The 14,877-nt window shown below is 31.0% G+C and overlaps 1 protein-coding gene across 1 annotated transcript; it reads right to left on the reverse strand.

Moving 5' to 3' along the window:
• Nucleotides 1–1,860: 1,860 nt before the first annotated feature.
• On the reverse strand, nucleotides 1,861–10,656 carry LOC112737160 (uncharacterized). Its single transcript, XM_025786931.3, has 7 exons — nucleotides 10,348–10,656; nucleotides 7,242–7,344; nucleotides 3,838–7,020; nucleotides 3,464–3,706; nucleotides 3,189–3,347; nucleotides 2,844–2,999; nucleotides 1,861–2,417 (listed from the first exon to the last, which is right to left on the reverse strand). Exons 2-7 carry the CDS (start codon nucleotides 7,323–7,325, stop codon nucleotides 2,169–2,171), a joined length of 4,074 nt encoding a protein of 1,357 aa, XP_025642716.1. The 5' UTR covers nucleotides 7,326–7,344; nucleotides 10,348–10,656; the 3' UTR covers nucleotides 1,861–2,168.
• Nucleotides 10,657–14,877: the final 4,221 nt, after the last annotated feature.

Consider the following 14,877-nt stretch of genomic DNA (forward strand, 5'->3'; position numbering starts at 1 on the left):
TGGGGGGCTTTGGGTATGCCAAAAACTTTTTAATTAACTCATCCACTTTTGTCCTTTCTGTATGAGTAGGACGTTCAGACAATGATACGTCTTGTTTTATCAACAATTAATTATCTTTCTTTCATAGTATTATTATTATTATTATAATATTATAATATTCATAGCCTGATAATGACCTTTTAATATATTATTACTTGCGTTACATGGTGGCTTTTATCCATTTTATTCCATTAACTTCTTTTTCTAGCATGTTAAAGCTGTTTTTGATCATACCTAATTCTCTTTTTTCTTTAAACTCTGGGTAGGTAGTGACCCTGGCCTACATGCAAAGTTAATACTTGTGTGTTCTTTACCTCATTGTTTGGTATATAAGTGAACATTCTTCAACAAGGACCACTTTTTCTCCACTTACATTATTTACCTTTTTATCATAGCTTTGATATTCACGTGACACATTTAAAAAAGAAAAAAAAAATAAGAATTAAAAATTAATTAAATCCTCGAATTGACGGCAAAAATCATTCGTGACAATCCAAAGGGAAACAACCCTCTTGTTTTCTAAACCAAATGGGTCGTGTCAGACAAATATTTTCGAGACTTATGTTATGATCATCGTATGATGATTACAATCTTTACATTGACTCAATAAAATAATGTCACCATGATCCATTTTCAAGCTCCGGTAAAACCAAAAAAAAAAAAAAAAGTTGAAAAATAAACGAACTTTTTTCTCCCGCGTTTATGAAAACATGGTCTCATTTAATTGATGATGATGATTAGCACATGGCAAAAAAATCGTATAAGATCTCTAGCAAGAAAAAAGCTTACACCGTAGTTACATGGCACCAAGCAGAGGTAGACAAAGAAAGGTGGTCCAGTCACCCAATTGCTTCTATTATTGCTACACAATGATGAAAATATGCATCTCATGTAACGATCCAGCATTTAATTTATAAAAATTTAAAAAGAAAAAAGGAGGAAAAATCTCAATTACGTGCATGGATGGCTATAACTTAATTTCTTAGAACAGAGAATTGAGATAACTAGATAAGAGTAGGGATATGGATGGTACGAGATAAGGACTGAAAATAACATACATTATCTCAATTATAGTTACTATTCGGTCGAAACTCGAAAGAAGTGCTATATGTATTCTTAAGATGGAAGACATGGAAGTGTTTCATTCAAATAAAATATATAAAAAAAAATTATGAGATTTTAGATCTTTAACATATATGTGTATAAAGACATTCTAGCATATGGTCCTTCAAATTGAAAGTGAAACTAGTTCGCTGGATCAACAAACAAGACCAAAAATTCCGGGGGAGGTGTTAGGATTGGAGATAGTAATGACAAAAATAATAAAAAAAATTTTTACAAGATGGTAAATTAAAACTGACATGATTGAAACATTTGTACCATTAAATCAAAATATTATGCAGAAGGATTCGATACAGAGAATAAAGCAACAAAATCTAAGTTGCTGTTGCTGGACAATTCTGCCAGAATATTACTGACTGAATTGAAGTTTACTGCAGTTTTATTTTTTCCTTCTCATCTTTACATTTTTATATAATGTAAAGTGATACCTTATTTTGATATATTGCCTTTCTTTTTGTTTTTTTCTTTCATATGCTATAATATACAAATTATATATCGTTTGTATTTAAGGCATAGGTTTTATTTATTTATTGTCTTGGATTGAAATTATATCTTTATTAGAAGAATGAGATAATAAGAATGGAATTCTAAATTTTGTAGTTACACAAATATTTATACCATATCAAAAACTATCTCTACTAAATATTTAAACTATTAAGTAGAAACTTATAAAATTGAAATGTTATTATTTAGCTAACATTTTCAGGTAAAAGCCAAACTCTCATTCAAATAATTACTAAAAGATTAAAAAAAATGTTGAAATAAGATATGAATCAACCCTCATCTTCTTCTACACACAGGCAAGGGATGGGAATGAAAACAAGTTCCCTGACCAACATGAAGACTCAAAATTGGAAGCATGAAAAGAAATAAAGCTTTCAACATCATACATAGTCATAATAAAAAAAAGATGCATGAAAAAGAAAAAAAAAATATCAAAACCATGATAAGTAACAAAACCAAAAAAAGTACATTCACATGTTTGGTGGTTGTTGATGATGTTGATCTTAGTAGCGCTTCCCAAGAATTATGCCAAAGATGATGGACACAACAGCAACTCCCAAAATGGACTTGAAATTCATGGCAGAAGAAGCATGGACAGTATTTGTTTGAATATGTGCCTCAGAAGAAGATGATGCTTGAGAAGTTGTTGCTTCTGATTTTTTCTTGCTCTTTCTCTTTGATGGTGTTGAAATGCTTGATCCAATGTCCCTGGACTTAACTTCCATCTCTTCTTTAGGTTCAACACCCTCACCCTGTAACATAATCATCTCAAAGATTACATTTTCGAAATTTTTATAGCACGTTTGAATAACAAATTCATTCATTTTTCGTATATTTACACAGACGTTCAATTATATATTCTTCTGCCAATATGAGACACACATAAAACTCTTCACTCTAATCATACTGTTAACATTAATCTCTTGTACTAAAATGCTATGTTACTATGTCATTACTTTGACTAGTTACAATAGTCAACACACGAGCTCAAAATGGCTAATCTTTCCCAAACATCAACCCAGAAAATCATACTTTGCCCTTATGAGGAGTTTGAATTATGATATTATTCATTTTATGCGACTTGCAAAGTTGAAATGGATGCAAATCTTGTCATTTCAGTTTTTTGTTCTTCCTTTACAATTAGTTGGAAATAAAGGTAGGATCAGGAGGATAATTACCTTAGCTGATAATTTATCAGCAGCCACTTGCAATTTTTGTTCTAAATCTGTCACTTGGTTCTGTAGAAGAGAGACTTCCTTTTTCTTACTTTCAAGTTCTTCATGAGAACTCTTCAGGGCTGCCTCTAGTTCCAACTTTTGAGATTCTGCTCCTTTCTGCTTGGAATTTCAAGGGAAAAAAAGGAAATAATACAAGAAAAACACTCAGTAGTTTGAAATATTTTAAAGGAATAGCACAAAGAAAAGGATATTTTTAATGATTAAATGTCATCAAATATTTTTAAGTTTAGCTTGGATCGCGAAGAGTATATCACAAGTAAAAAATGTATGGTCTGATGGTCATACCTGGTTAGCAATAGTTTCTTGTGCAAGCTGCAACTCTTTCTCAAGCTCTACAATCTTTTCATTCAGCACATTTCTATCATGGACTTTTTGTTCCAACTCTTCCAGTTTTGAACTTAAATCGGCTTCTCTTTGAGAAGCAGCTGCTTGAACACTTCCAACCTACAAAATCGTCACATTAAGCACAGTTCCTTCAATATATGTTGAGAACTTATTTCTGAAAGGTACTTTGATTCTGAATTTTGTACTTATTTATACATCATGAATTTTTCCAGTACCTCTTCATTTAATCTGGATTCAGCTTTTGCCAGTTGCTCTTCGATTTCCTTCAGCCGAATTTGCAATGCAGATTTCTCAGCAATCTCAGTTTTGAGAGTTTCAACCTCAGATTTCAAAGATTCTTCAATTTTCTGTTGTTCTTTCAACTTTTCTTCAAGAGCAAGTATCACAGACTGAAGTTCCTTCTTCAAATCCTGATTTGTCTCATTGAGCAAGTTTTTCTCCTCTGTTACCGAAGCTATCTGCAGTTGACACATTGCATTCAAAGATGATTTCATAAATTTATATTACTGAAAAGAGATCATGAAGAAAAAACAAAACTACATGAATATAAAAAAAAAAAAAAAAATTAAAGTCCATGAATAATATGTACCTGTGACTTTAGTGCCTCGGCTTCTGCATTATGTTTTGTCACTAATTCGTCAATAGCATTCTTGGATGAGTGTATCAGTTGAACTGTTTCATCTTTCTCAACTAGTGCAGCATCAAGCTTTGACTGTAAATCACTTAATTTTGATTCATATGATGCTATTTCCTTATTAAGTTTTGATTTTTCCTCATGTAGTCCTGCAGATTCTTGTTCATGGTGGAGTGCCTTATTTTGTAGTTCCTCAACAACAGTTTCAAGATGCTTTAACTTTTGAAGAGACTCTTCGAGTTCAGCTTTGTGAGATTCAGAAACCGCGGCTGCTTCTCGTGCCTGTTCTTCATGGAACTTTATTTGGCCTTCCAATGTGTTCAGCTTCTCATTCAACTCTTTCGCTTCGGATTCCTTCACAGTATGCCTCTGCAATGCTTCTTGTAGTTGTGATTCTACTTCGAGGATGCGAGTCGTGCTTGCACTGTGGAGTTCAGTGGATCTTGAATGTAGATCATTCAACTCAGCAATAGTGCTCTTGTGAGAAACAATTTCTTGAATAGTAGCTTCCTTCTCTGATATAGCAGAGTTCAGTGATTCCTGAAGCTCATCAATCTTGATTTTCAGTTGCATGTTTGTTCCAACCAATAAGTCATTCTCAGAAAAGGACTGAGAAATCTTCTCCTCAGCTTCTGTAATCTTCCTCCTCAAATCTTCATTTTCACCTTCCAATGAAGCCAGCTTGCTCAAACTCTTCTCATATTCATCCTTCACCGACGTGGACTGTTCCCCGGATTCAGCAATCTGATCCTCCAAAATCTTGATTTTCTCAAGCAAAGATTGAACCTCAGACTCCCTGTTGTTGAGTTTCTCTACAGCATCTTGGAGTTTCTGTTCAGAATCTCTGGTCAGAGACTCATGCAACAATTGAAGTTCGGCATGCTTCGTGACAGTTTCCTCCATATCTCTTCCTCGTATGACATGATTTTCTTCTGAAGCCTTGAGTTTCTCCAGTATCTCATTTTCTCTCAACTGAGCAGCCTTGAGATCATCCTCAGTGCCTTGCAACTTTTCTTGTGTGAGATTCAAATCATCCCTCACAATTTCCAAAAGGCTTTCTGCTTCGGAAAGCTTCTCATTCAAACTGCTTGAAGCAGCTTCTATCATTGTTCTTTCAGCTGCTGCTGCACTCAGTGAGTTTTCCAAACTCTTTTCCCTTTCATTAGCCTCCTGAAGTGTAGTTTCAAGGCTCGAGACTCGTGCTTGGAATGCATCAAGTTCTGATGTCAGAAAAGATATATTTTCAAGGTGCTTATTGTTATCTACTTCTGAATCACTGCATCTCTTTTCCAAAGTGCTTATTTGTTGTTCGAGCTCCTGAATTCTGTATTTCTCTGCTTCAAGTAACAACTCCAACTCATTCACCTTTTTATCAGCATCTTCCAATTTGGAATGAGAGCTCTGAAATAAATCTTCTAGTTCTCGGCTGCGCTGATGGTTCATACTGGCTCGATCTTCATGCTCGGCACATTTGTCTTTGGCTAACTTCAGCTCCTCCTCCAACTGTGAACTCTGTTGAGATGATTGGTTTAAGTCCGATTCGAGTTGACTTATCTTTTCCGAGTACTCCTGGAGTTGGTTATTAAGAGCATTCTTTTCTTCCTCGGCCTCTGTCAACTTTGAACTTAGATGAGAAACTTTTTCAGAGAATTCAGTCAGTTCTCTCTCTGCATCACTTGTTTTCAGTTGTAATAAATTTAACTCTTGTTCAAGCTCCACATTCTTCTGCTCCGCTGCTATGAATCGTGTTTCCATCTCCCTCAGTTGTGATTTCGCCTCTTCTACAGCTGCATTTGAAGCCTGAACATGTCCTTCAAGCTCAAGACTCCTTTGAGTAGCAGTAGCTGCAGCAGCTCCAGATTCAGTATGGAGATCTTCTAGAGACTTCAGCTTCTGTTCTAGCTCGGCATTGTTTGAAAGCGCCTCGGATAAAAGAGAATCCGTCTTTTGGAAATTCTCATCCGAAAGCTTTAGCTTTTCCTCTAAATCAGCACACAACTCCTTCAACTGCTTAGCATTATTGGTTAGATCTTCCACAGATGATTCAAGACCTTGTTTTTCTACACCGAGTTTAGAGAGTTCCTCTTGTACAGCCAGAAGCTGTGCTTCATGAGTCTTCAGCGCAGCTTCGGTTGATTCCCTCAAATTCTCTTCCTCCTGCAACTTAAGATTCACAGCTTCAAGATCAGATATCTTTTCTTGCAGTTCTTCCTTTGTGGAGGCAAACAAGTTTTGAAGTGCTGACATGTCTTCCTTCAGTTGTGTTTCCGAAGACTTTCGCAGCTCCAATTCTTGGCTCAACTCATCTACTAGAGAGTCCCTTGAAGAGAGTCTACTCTCCAAATCCAATATCTGAGATTTTGAGTTTGTCAACTCTTCTTGGATGGTAGCGAGTTCTGCTGCAGTTGTTTTAAGTGCTTCTTCAACCTTCTCATTCTCAGCAATCTTATCATACAATCCCTTCAATTCTTCCTTTAGAGAAGCCATCTCATCTTCCACTACTTTTGTGCTCAATTTCGCTTCTTCTAATAGTCTTTCGAATTCTAAGGCCTTCTTTCCTTCTGATTCAGCATGTAAGCCACTTTCCTTATGCAGCTCCTCATACTTCCTAGCCTCGTCCGAAGAAAGCTGAAGCTCTTGCTGCAATTCCTCCATCTTCTTTCTTGAGCTTTCAAGCTCAAGGCTCACACCATCGAATGCTTCCTTCACGTTAAGAAGCTCTTTCTGCTTCGATTCTTGACTTTGCATTGCCTCCTCAAGAACACTCAGCTGCAGCTTATATTTCTCCTCAGCTTCAATAATCTGCTCTTGTAGTTTCTTGTGACTTAGTTCAAGCTCTTGATAATTCTTTCCGGTTTCCTCCAATTTCTCTTTTGTAACCGAAATCTCTCCCTTCAACTGAGCATTTTCATGTTCAGATGTCTTCAAAGACTCAGCTAGCCTCTGCAGTTCAACTTGGAGTTCCTGAATCTTCTCTTGTGCTTCTAGAAATTCTCTGCTTGGAGGATCTGAGTCTGAGCTTCTTTCTGTCACCGTGTTCTCTTCCTTTTCGACTTTAATGAATTCTCCATCAAAAGAATTCTCTTCCTCTTCTTTCTTACCTTCAATCTCCACTTGAGGCAAGTCCCCGTTTGTTTCCTATTATAAATCATTCAAAGAAAAGAAAAACATAATCAGGAACTAAGAACATATTATTCATCCTGATTGAATTTTCTTAAGCAATGCTACTATAGTATTAGGTGCATCAATCTTATATGGATTACACTAAAATATCACTGATCAATGAATATCAGATAAAACTCAAGGTAATGCAAAACTTCTAAAGTAACAAATGTAAAACAACATAAAAAAAAAAATACCTTAATTTTATCATCTTTATGATCTGTGTCCTCAACAGCTTTTGTCACTGGAACTTCTGAAACAACTGTTGTCTCTGCTTCCATGGTTGCTTCCTCTTAATAGCTGATCAAGAAGAAAAGGAATGATATGAGGTTTGTTGTTTGTTATAGATTAGAATAAACAAAGAAGAGGGTGGGGAGAGGGTTGTTAATAATAAATTAATAATGATAATATTGAAAAATTGAGAAGTTGGATGATCATGGGACTCCAAAATAAGCATACAAATAAATACAGCTGTTAAGTATATAGTCTATAGTCTATAGTCTATAGTTGCCGAATTCCACTGACATCATTTTCAATTTTCAAGGTGTAAATTCATTCATTGCAAGTTTGCAACAGCCCCTTATAACACATGACACAAAAAAGTTGGTCCAATACAAACAATAAAATCATTGGTTTAAAGAATGACACTTCTTTAAAAGTTTAGAGAACTTGTATGCCTAAACATTGAAGAAGATAAAAAATAATCATCATAACCTTACTAGGATTTTGTATTAACAAGATTATTTGTCAGTTTAAGTAAATGGGTAGAGTGTAGAAGACTCAATCAACTCCATAATAAACAATTTTATTTTCCTTTTTAATAATAAAAAAATTGCACACCGGACCATAACTCAAGACAAGTTGATAATAAGAATAGGAATTAGAAACACAGTAAAAGTAGAAAATGTTTGTATAACAATAAAGTCAAGTCATCACCAACTTAAATTGTTGCTTGGATTCAATGGTACAAATCTTTCTAAAAAAACACCAAGGATCTGAAGAGCGAACCAACCATCAAACAGGTATTGTTAGAGATACAGATGTTAAAAGATTTATCCGAAGTTAAAATGAATATAATAAAATAATATATTTATATATAAAATATATATTTTTTTAGAAAAAAAATGTTTTTTGTTTCATTATTTTTAAAATGGTTAACTGCTAAAAATTTGGACTGGTCGATCAATTTGCTTTTTTTTTTTTTTACTTGTTTTACAAATTTTTTACTTATTTACTGAGAACCGATTTTTATCATAAAATAGACCGGTTTGATGTTGCTTCCAAGTTAACCCCGGTCTAATCCACTAGTTTGATCGGTTCTAAGAATAAATTAAAAATACTATATAGACTTTCATGGCCATTACCTTAAAAATTTGTTGTGTCTTGTGGTAGATGAGATCAGTTATTTTATATTTTAAGTATATTCAAATTGATTATGTGAAATACAACCAAAAAAATTTATTCAGTGAAATTAATACTACTGTGCATACACAAGAATCTCTTCAGAACATTGTGTCTAGGAAAATGTTAACACCGGCAATATAATTCTAAGATCACAAATAGGAAGATTTGATCTGGTTATAGTAGCTTTCTGAAGATGTCACGTGGAAGAACCACGTTTGTGGGTCCCTATAATGCTGTGTTCCAGCTTCATCTCACACATAAGACATTTTCCATGTCCACTATTATTTAACACTATGGCTCCTGTTGTTTTTCCTTTCTTAGTCTTGGGCCTATTGGGCCAAATAGGCCCAATATTTTTGTTTCCATTTTCCTACTCTTTTTTCATGCAAAATTCAAATCTACCATTAAATTTCCTTAACTGCTAAGAATATTTTGCATCTGTAACGTCGGTTCTACGTGGAATGGGACCCATATTTCTAAAATTCAATAAAAATAAAGCTGAATGAACCAAGAATTTTGCAAGAATAAACTTCATTATCTGACATGTATTAGTGGGCCCAATTGTCAATGTTAGCTTGCTCACACCAACCAAACTTCCCCTCTTTGGAAAAAGAAAATTAAAAAAATTAATTTTTTACCGTTTATATTAGCAAAGTTAATTAAAGTGCGTAATTTGCTCCCTTTTATTCCATTATATGTAAATCAGTTGCGCTCTTCACGTGCATTTTGTTTTTAGATTCTAATTTGTGACTTCTTTTGTTAATTATTTTTAGTTCATGCAATGCATGTTGTTCAATAATTAAATATTCATATTAATACTAGTAATTATTTAATAAAGTTAGTAACGTATAACAATAGTTAATAAATAATAATAACTAATTAACAAAATATTTTAGTCATGCAACAATGAATTGTATTTGACAAACATTAAACAATTTTCAATTTCCATTTTCAGAATTTACTAATAAAAAAATGGTGTACAAGCAAAACAAACTAAAATATTAAACCGCTCACTTTGTGAAATTGTTTTTTATATTAAGTATCTTGGAATTTCCTTTGAAAAGGAATGTCACTTAAATACTCCTCAGTCATTTGTTTATGCAAAAAAAGACAAAGGTAGTAAATAGTTAAGGACAAAATGGTAATTGATGGGAAAAGTAGGGGTAGCTGTGAAAATTTGGAATCTGAAGTTGCCAACAAACACTAACGCTGGCAAATGGCAATAGTTGATTAATATAGACTTTCAATTATTTTTCTAATCTTTACTTTACTTCACTTTACTTTGCTAACAGTAATAAAGTTTTAGGACCATTTGATTTATGTTCATATTAATTAATATAGCATTAATTTTTATTAATTGTGATCTAAGCGGCTTTCAAACTCAGAAATAAAATAAAAAAATAAAAAAATGAGTACCTAACGCCGGAGAAGGCTCCTAGATTTGTTTGTTTTGTAAAATTTGCATAGAAGCGTTTAAACAAAATCGGCAAAAAACTTTACCAAAATCATCGATCGGTCTACACAGAGATCAGATATGACGATCAAATTCAAGAGAAATTATTTTGATTTCTTCAAACTTCACATAATAAACCAAAGAAAAAGAGTATAATCCGAGTTCAAAATTCATGAGTTAACCAATAATAGAACAATGATCAAAGAGTAGCTCAAAACTATAACAATTCATATCATCATATACAATTAATATCTGATCCGAGCAAATAATAAAAAACATGAAAAGATCAAGAACACATAAGAGTGTATGTTTGTTCATTCAATCAAGTAAGCATGATCAATGGCACAAATATACAGCAATCTAATTATGAATACAGAGAGAAAATAAAAAAGAAAGCAGAAAAGAGAAAAAGGAAAAAGCAGAGGAGTGTGCGAGAGAATTCTTGCCTGAGAGAATTGAAGAAACAAAAAGCTGAATTGCTTTGCTTGTTTTTTGCTTGCAGGAAACGTTTTAGTTTGCTTCTGTTTTCTGGAAAATAATAATAAAATAACAATTATTATTATTATTATAATTGGAGAAAATGCAAACAAATGGGGAAATGGAGTAGTGAGGAAGAAGAAGAAGGTGGTGATGATGGAAATTAGAGAGAGAGAGAGAGAGAGAGAGAGGTTTATAAGTTAGAAGAAGTGGTCGTCTTCTTTTACTTTAGAGGGGGGTGAGGGTGGCATTTGGGACCAATTTGGTGGGTCCTAATCAAATAGCAAATTAGCCAATAACTCATTTGGACTGCCCATGGTTTTACCTTATTGCCCACGGTTTTTTATTTATTTACATAACTAACCTTATCAAAATAATCATACCCAATCTATGATGCCCGGACGGACTTCACGAGATATGCCATTATATAAATTTTAAATTCTTATCCCATATGAACACTATATATATAATATAAATTATTTTTTAATTATTTTAATAAATAATAATATATATTTTTTAAAAATTTATTTTAAAAATATATATTAAGAATAAGACTAGACACGTTAACATGTGATAGTTTGGTAAAGCTTTTATTTTTCAAAAATAACTATAAAAGTTAACTTTTAAAATATGACTTTTTAAAAGTTATAACATTTATGTTTGGTAAATCAAATCAAAAATAGCTTTTAATAAACACAAGCAACATCAATTACGTTTGGTAAAAATAGTTTTTAAAATTTAAAAATACTATAATAGACATAAATGTAAGCATTAAATTTAAAAATTAGTTAACATATGATGTTATATTAGTGCTTTCAAAAGTACCATAATCTTTTAAAAGCTGCAAGCACAAACACATGATCTTTTTGATTTACCAAATACAAAATGAGAAACTTCAATTTTTAAAAAATACAAGTACCTCTTCAAAAAACTTTATCAAACCAAACCTAAGTATGATTGACAAATTCTTTTTATTTTTTATTAAGATATAATTTAACACAAAAAACATGTATATCGAATAAGTGCCGATGAATACCGTGTTCAAAAGATCTTTCAATAAAGTGTCTCAGTATCCACCATATCATATATGGATCCATCAACTTGTTCACTTCAAACTAGTTTGAATTAGTCTAATGATTAACAAATTAATCTACTTAAATAAATATCGAAAATTTAAATTTTATCTCGTACTAATTGATCAATAACAAATTCTTAAATAAAATTATAATATGTGACGAATTAGTCCTTAATCTACTAAGTTAGGAGATACCATAAAAGAAAATTTTTTTTTCACTCTCAACTTTTTTTTCTGTTGCCAATTATGTAATTCCAATTTCCAAATATTGAATCCATTGCTTCTTTCTTAAAAAAAAAAAAAAATATATATGGTTATATCATACTTGGCTTTATTTATCTCAACACAAAGAAGAAACGGACATTCTAATCCTATTGTTTTTGTTCCGAAGTTAAGTTATGTCTCACCATTTTCATTCAAATTTTAAATTTATAACTTAAGCAACAATTTTGCAACTTTTTGTTTATATCGACAAAACTTTTTGACTGGTTTACATTCTTTACACATTTACTTAAAGGAAATATCATTGTCTAAATTATAGAATGGAATATCATCTAACGATATATCATATATGAACTTTCTAACAGTAATAAATAGTTCTACATTTCTACAAACACTTTTGCATAATTGCGTACAAGACATCCTCCTAGGAAAAAGACCAATGTTGTTTATTTGAAACATATCGAGAAAAAACAGGAGAATTGCTTAAAATAAATAAATAAATTAATAAAAAGGCATTAATTACCTTCTAGAAATACTATAATAAAATTTAAGGGCTATAAGTGAGGGCTTAATGGAGAAAGAAAAAAGAAACAGAATGAGAGAAAAGTAGCAATGTTGTGTTGTTTTGATTTTGGTATGAAAGTGGCGGCCACACATGACCGACCAAACCGCCCTCCATAAGCGTGCAAAGCGCCAACATGACCATTGCTGTCTTTTCTTAACCCAATTAATACCATACACACAAAAAATGCATCCCCCATAATTTTATTTATTTTAGAGCATGATTTCTTTTTTTATTTTGTTCTAACAATATGTATTCTATAAAATTTTACATTAAATACTTTATATGTATATTTAATTACATAATATTGTATAAATAAAAATAATTATTTTTATATTTATTATATGTATGAATACTTCAAATTTTTATATTGTCATTACTAAAATTAAGCTCATAAGTTAAAACGGAAAATAAAAAGTAATTTCGTTTGTTAGGTTAAATATTAAATAGCTTACATACATATGTAACGGAAATGATTAAATGTTAAAATTTATATTAAATAATTTAAAAGTAAATATTTATTTTAAGTAAATTTAGATGTGGAAGGAATGGTGATAAATAGAATCTTTATTTAAATAAGTATGGAAAATTAATTTGTCATTTTATATAATAATTCATTATAAATTTTTAAATAAAACTCAAATTTATAACGTATTAGCTATTGATTTATCAAGTGAAAAAATACGATAAGATACCAAAACAATGCGTAAATTAAAATAGATAACCAAAGAAGATGAGCAATGATGCTTGGATTTTCAGAATGGAAAATCACGAAGCAAATTATACAAGTTTCTGCTTTATAAACTTTGTTGCATTAAAGCTAATAGAAAAATAAAAAATTAACAGAAAAACTAATTAACACACTAGTTAGCAAGTAAGTAACTAATCAATTAACCAATCACAACAACTAACTGATTACACTAACTACAATAAGTTAACTAACTAATATACTATAATTAGTAACTTATCAACTTAATTTGATGACTTCACTGTGGCTAGTTGACTTCCTCAGCAAGTATTTGATTTAGGTGAAAAAATTTCACTAATAATTATGTTCTATGAGAATTAATGAAATTAGATAGTTAATATAGTTGAGAAAATAAAAGCAGTTTTATACAATTATTTTAGGGCAATTTACCCAAATAAATAAATTGGGTGAAAACTTTACTCAAATACACAAAATAGAAATCCTTTACGTACATGTGCATTTTCACACTTCTATATAAACCGTGGGAAGCTACCACGGTTTCTGATTTTAACATAAACCATGGCAAGCTACCACGGATTATGGTGTTTGTGGTTTGTGTGTAAGCCGTGGCAAGTTCCAACGGTTTACGAAGAGAGAAAGCTAAGCTTAGACCGTGGCAAGCTCCCACGGTTTATGAAGGAGGAATTTTTATCATAAACCATTTATTTTTAGATGTTTGATTGCATCAATGTGGTATCATTTAGACTGCGCATGATAATTGTGACAGAATACATGTATATAATAGAAGCTCAAACCGCTTAAACTATCAAATACATAGCAGATAATATATTAGACAATTCTCAAACTTTTTTAACTATCTTTTTCTGTTACTTCATTATTGTGTCATATCATGCACCCAACAAAACTAATCTAATGTAATCTAATCTTCACTCTCAAATCTCAATATTCACTGCTCAATACACAATAGTAAAACAATTTTGTTAACACATTCATCGTATTTTTTTTAAGTTTTGGATTATAAAATTAAAGTATCAATTATATGTATAAAATATATATTAAAATGTAAAATATATATTAAAAATAAATAAAATAATATATATTTATACAAAAATATATAATAATTGATTATATATATATATATATAAAGTTTTTTTTTTGAAAAAATACAATATCAAATTTTTGAAATGTTAGACAATGAGTACAATAACTTTTAAAGAAATTTTTTGGCTTTTTAGGACAAAAAAAATATTCTTCTTAAATTAACATTAGATCTCTGACAAGCACTCTTGAAACTTCATTAGATCTAATGTTAATTTAAGAAGAATATTTTTTTCCTCCTAAAAAGCCAAAAAATTTCCTTAAAAGTTATTGTACTCATTGTCTAACATTTCAAAAATTTGATATTGTATTTTTTCAAATATATATATATATATATATATATATATATATATATAATCAATTATTATATATTTTTGTATAAATATATATTATTTTATTTATTTTTAATATATATTTTACATTTTAATATATATTTTATACATATAATTGATACTTTAATTTTATAATCCAAAACTTAAAAAAAATACGATGAATGTTTTAACAAAATTGTTTTACTATTGTGTATTGAGCAGTGAGTATTGAGATTTGAGAGTGAAGATTAGATTACATTAGATTAGTTTTGTTGGGTGCATGACATGACACAATAATGAAGTAACAGGAAATGATAGTTAAAAAGGTTTGAGAATTGTCTAATATATTATCTGCTATGTATTTGATAGTTTAAACGGTTTGAGCTTCTATTATATACATGTATTATGTCACAATTATCATGCGCAGTCTAAATGATACCACATTGATGCAATCAAACATCTAAAAATAAATGGTTTATAATAAAAATTCCTCTTTTATAAACCGTGGGAGCTTGCCACGGT

This window comes from Arachis hypogaea, chromosome 13 (assembly GCF_003086295.3).
Source record: "Arachis hypogaea cultivar Tifrunner chromosome 13, arahy.Tifrunner.gnm2.J5K5, whole genome shotgun sequence".
In the NCBI taxonomy this organism is placed as follows: domain Eukaryota; kingdom Viridiplantae; phylum Streptophyta; class Magnoliopsida; order Fabales; family Fabaceae; genus Arachis; species Arachis hypogaea.

Excerpts from the sequence above, each read along its gene's own strand:
- LOC112737160 (XM_025786931.3), bottom strand. The coding sequence starts at position 7,325 with ATGGAAGCAGAGACAACAGTTGTTTCAGAAGTTCCAGTGACAAAAGCT. Across the intron at positions 7,021-7,241 it reads ATAAAGATGATAAAATTAAG|GAAACAAACGGGGACTTGCC; the intron begins GTATTTTTTTTT and ends GATTTATAATAG. Across the intron at positions 3,707-3,837 it reads CCGAGGCACTAAAGTCACAG|ATAGCTTCGGTAACAGAGGA; the intron begins GTACATATTATT and ends TGTCAACTGCAG.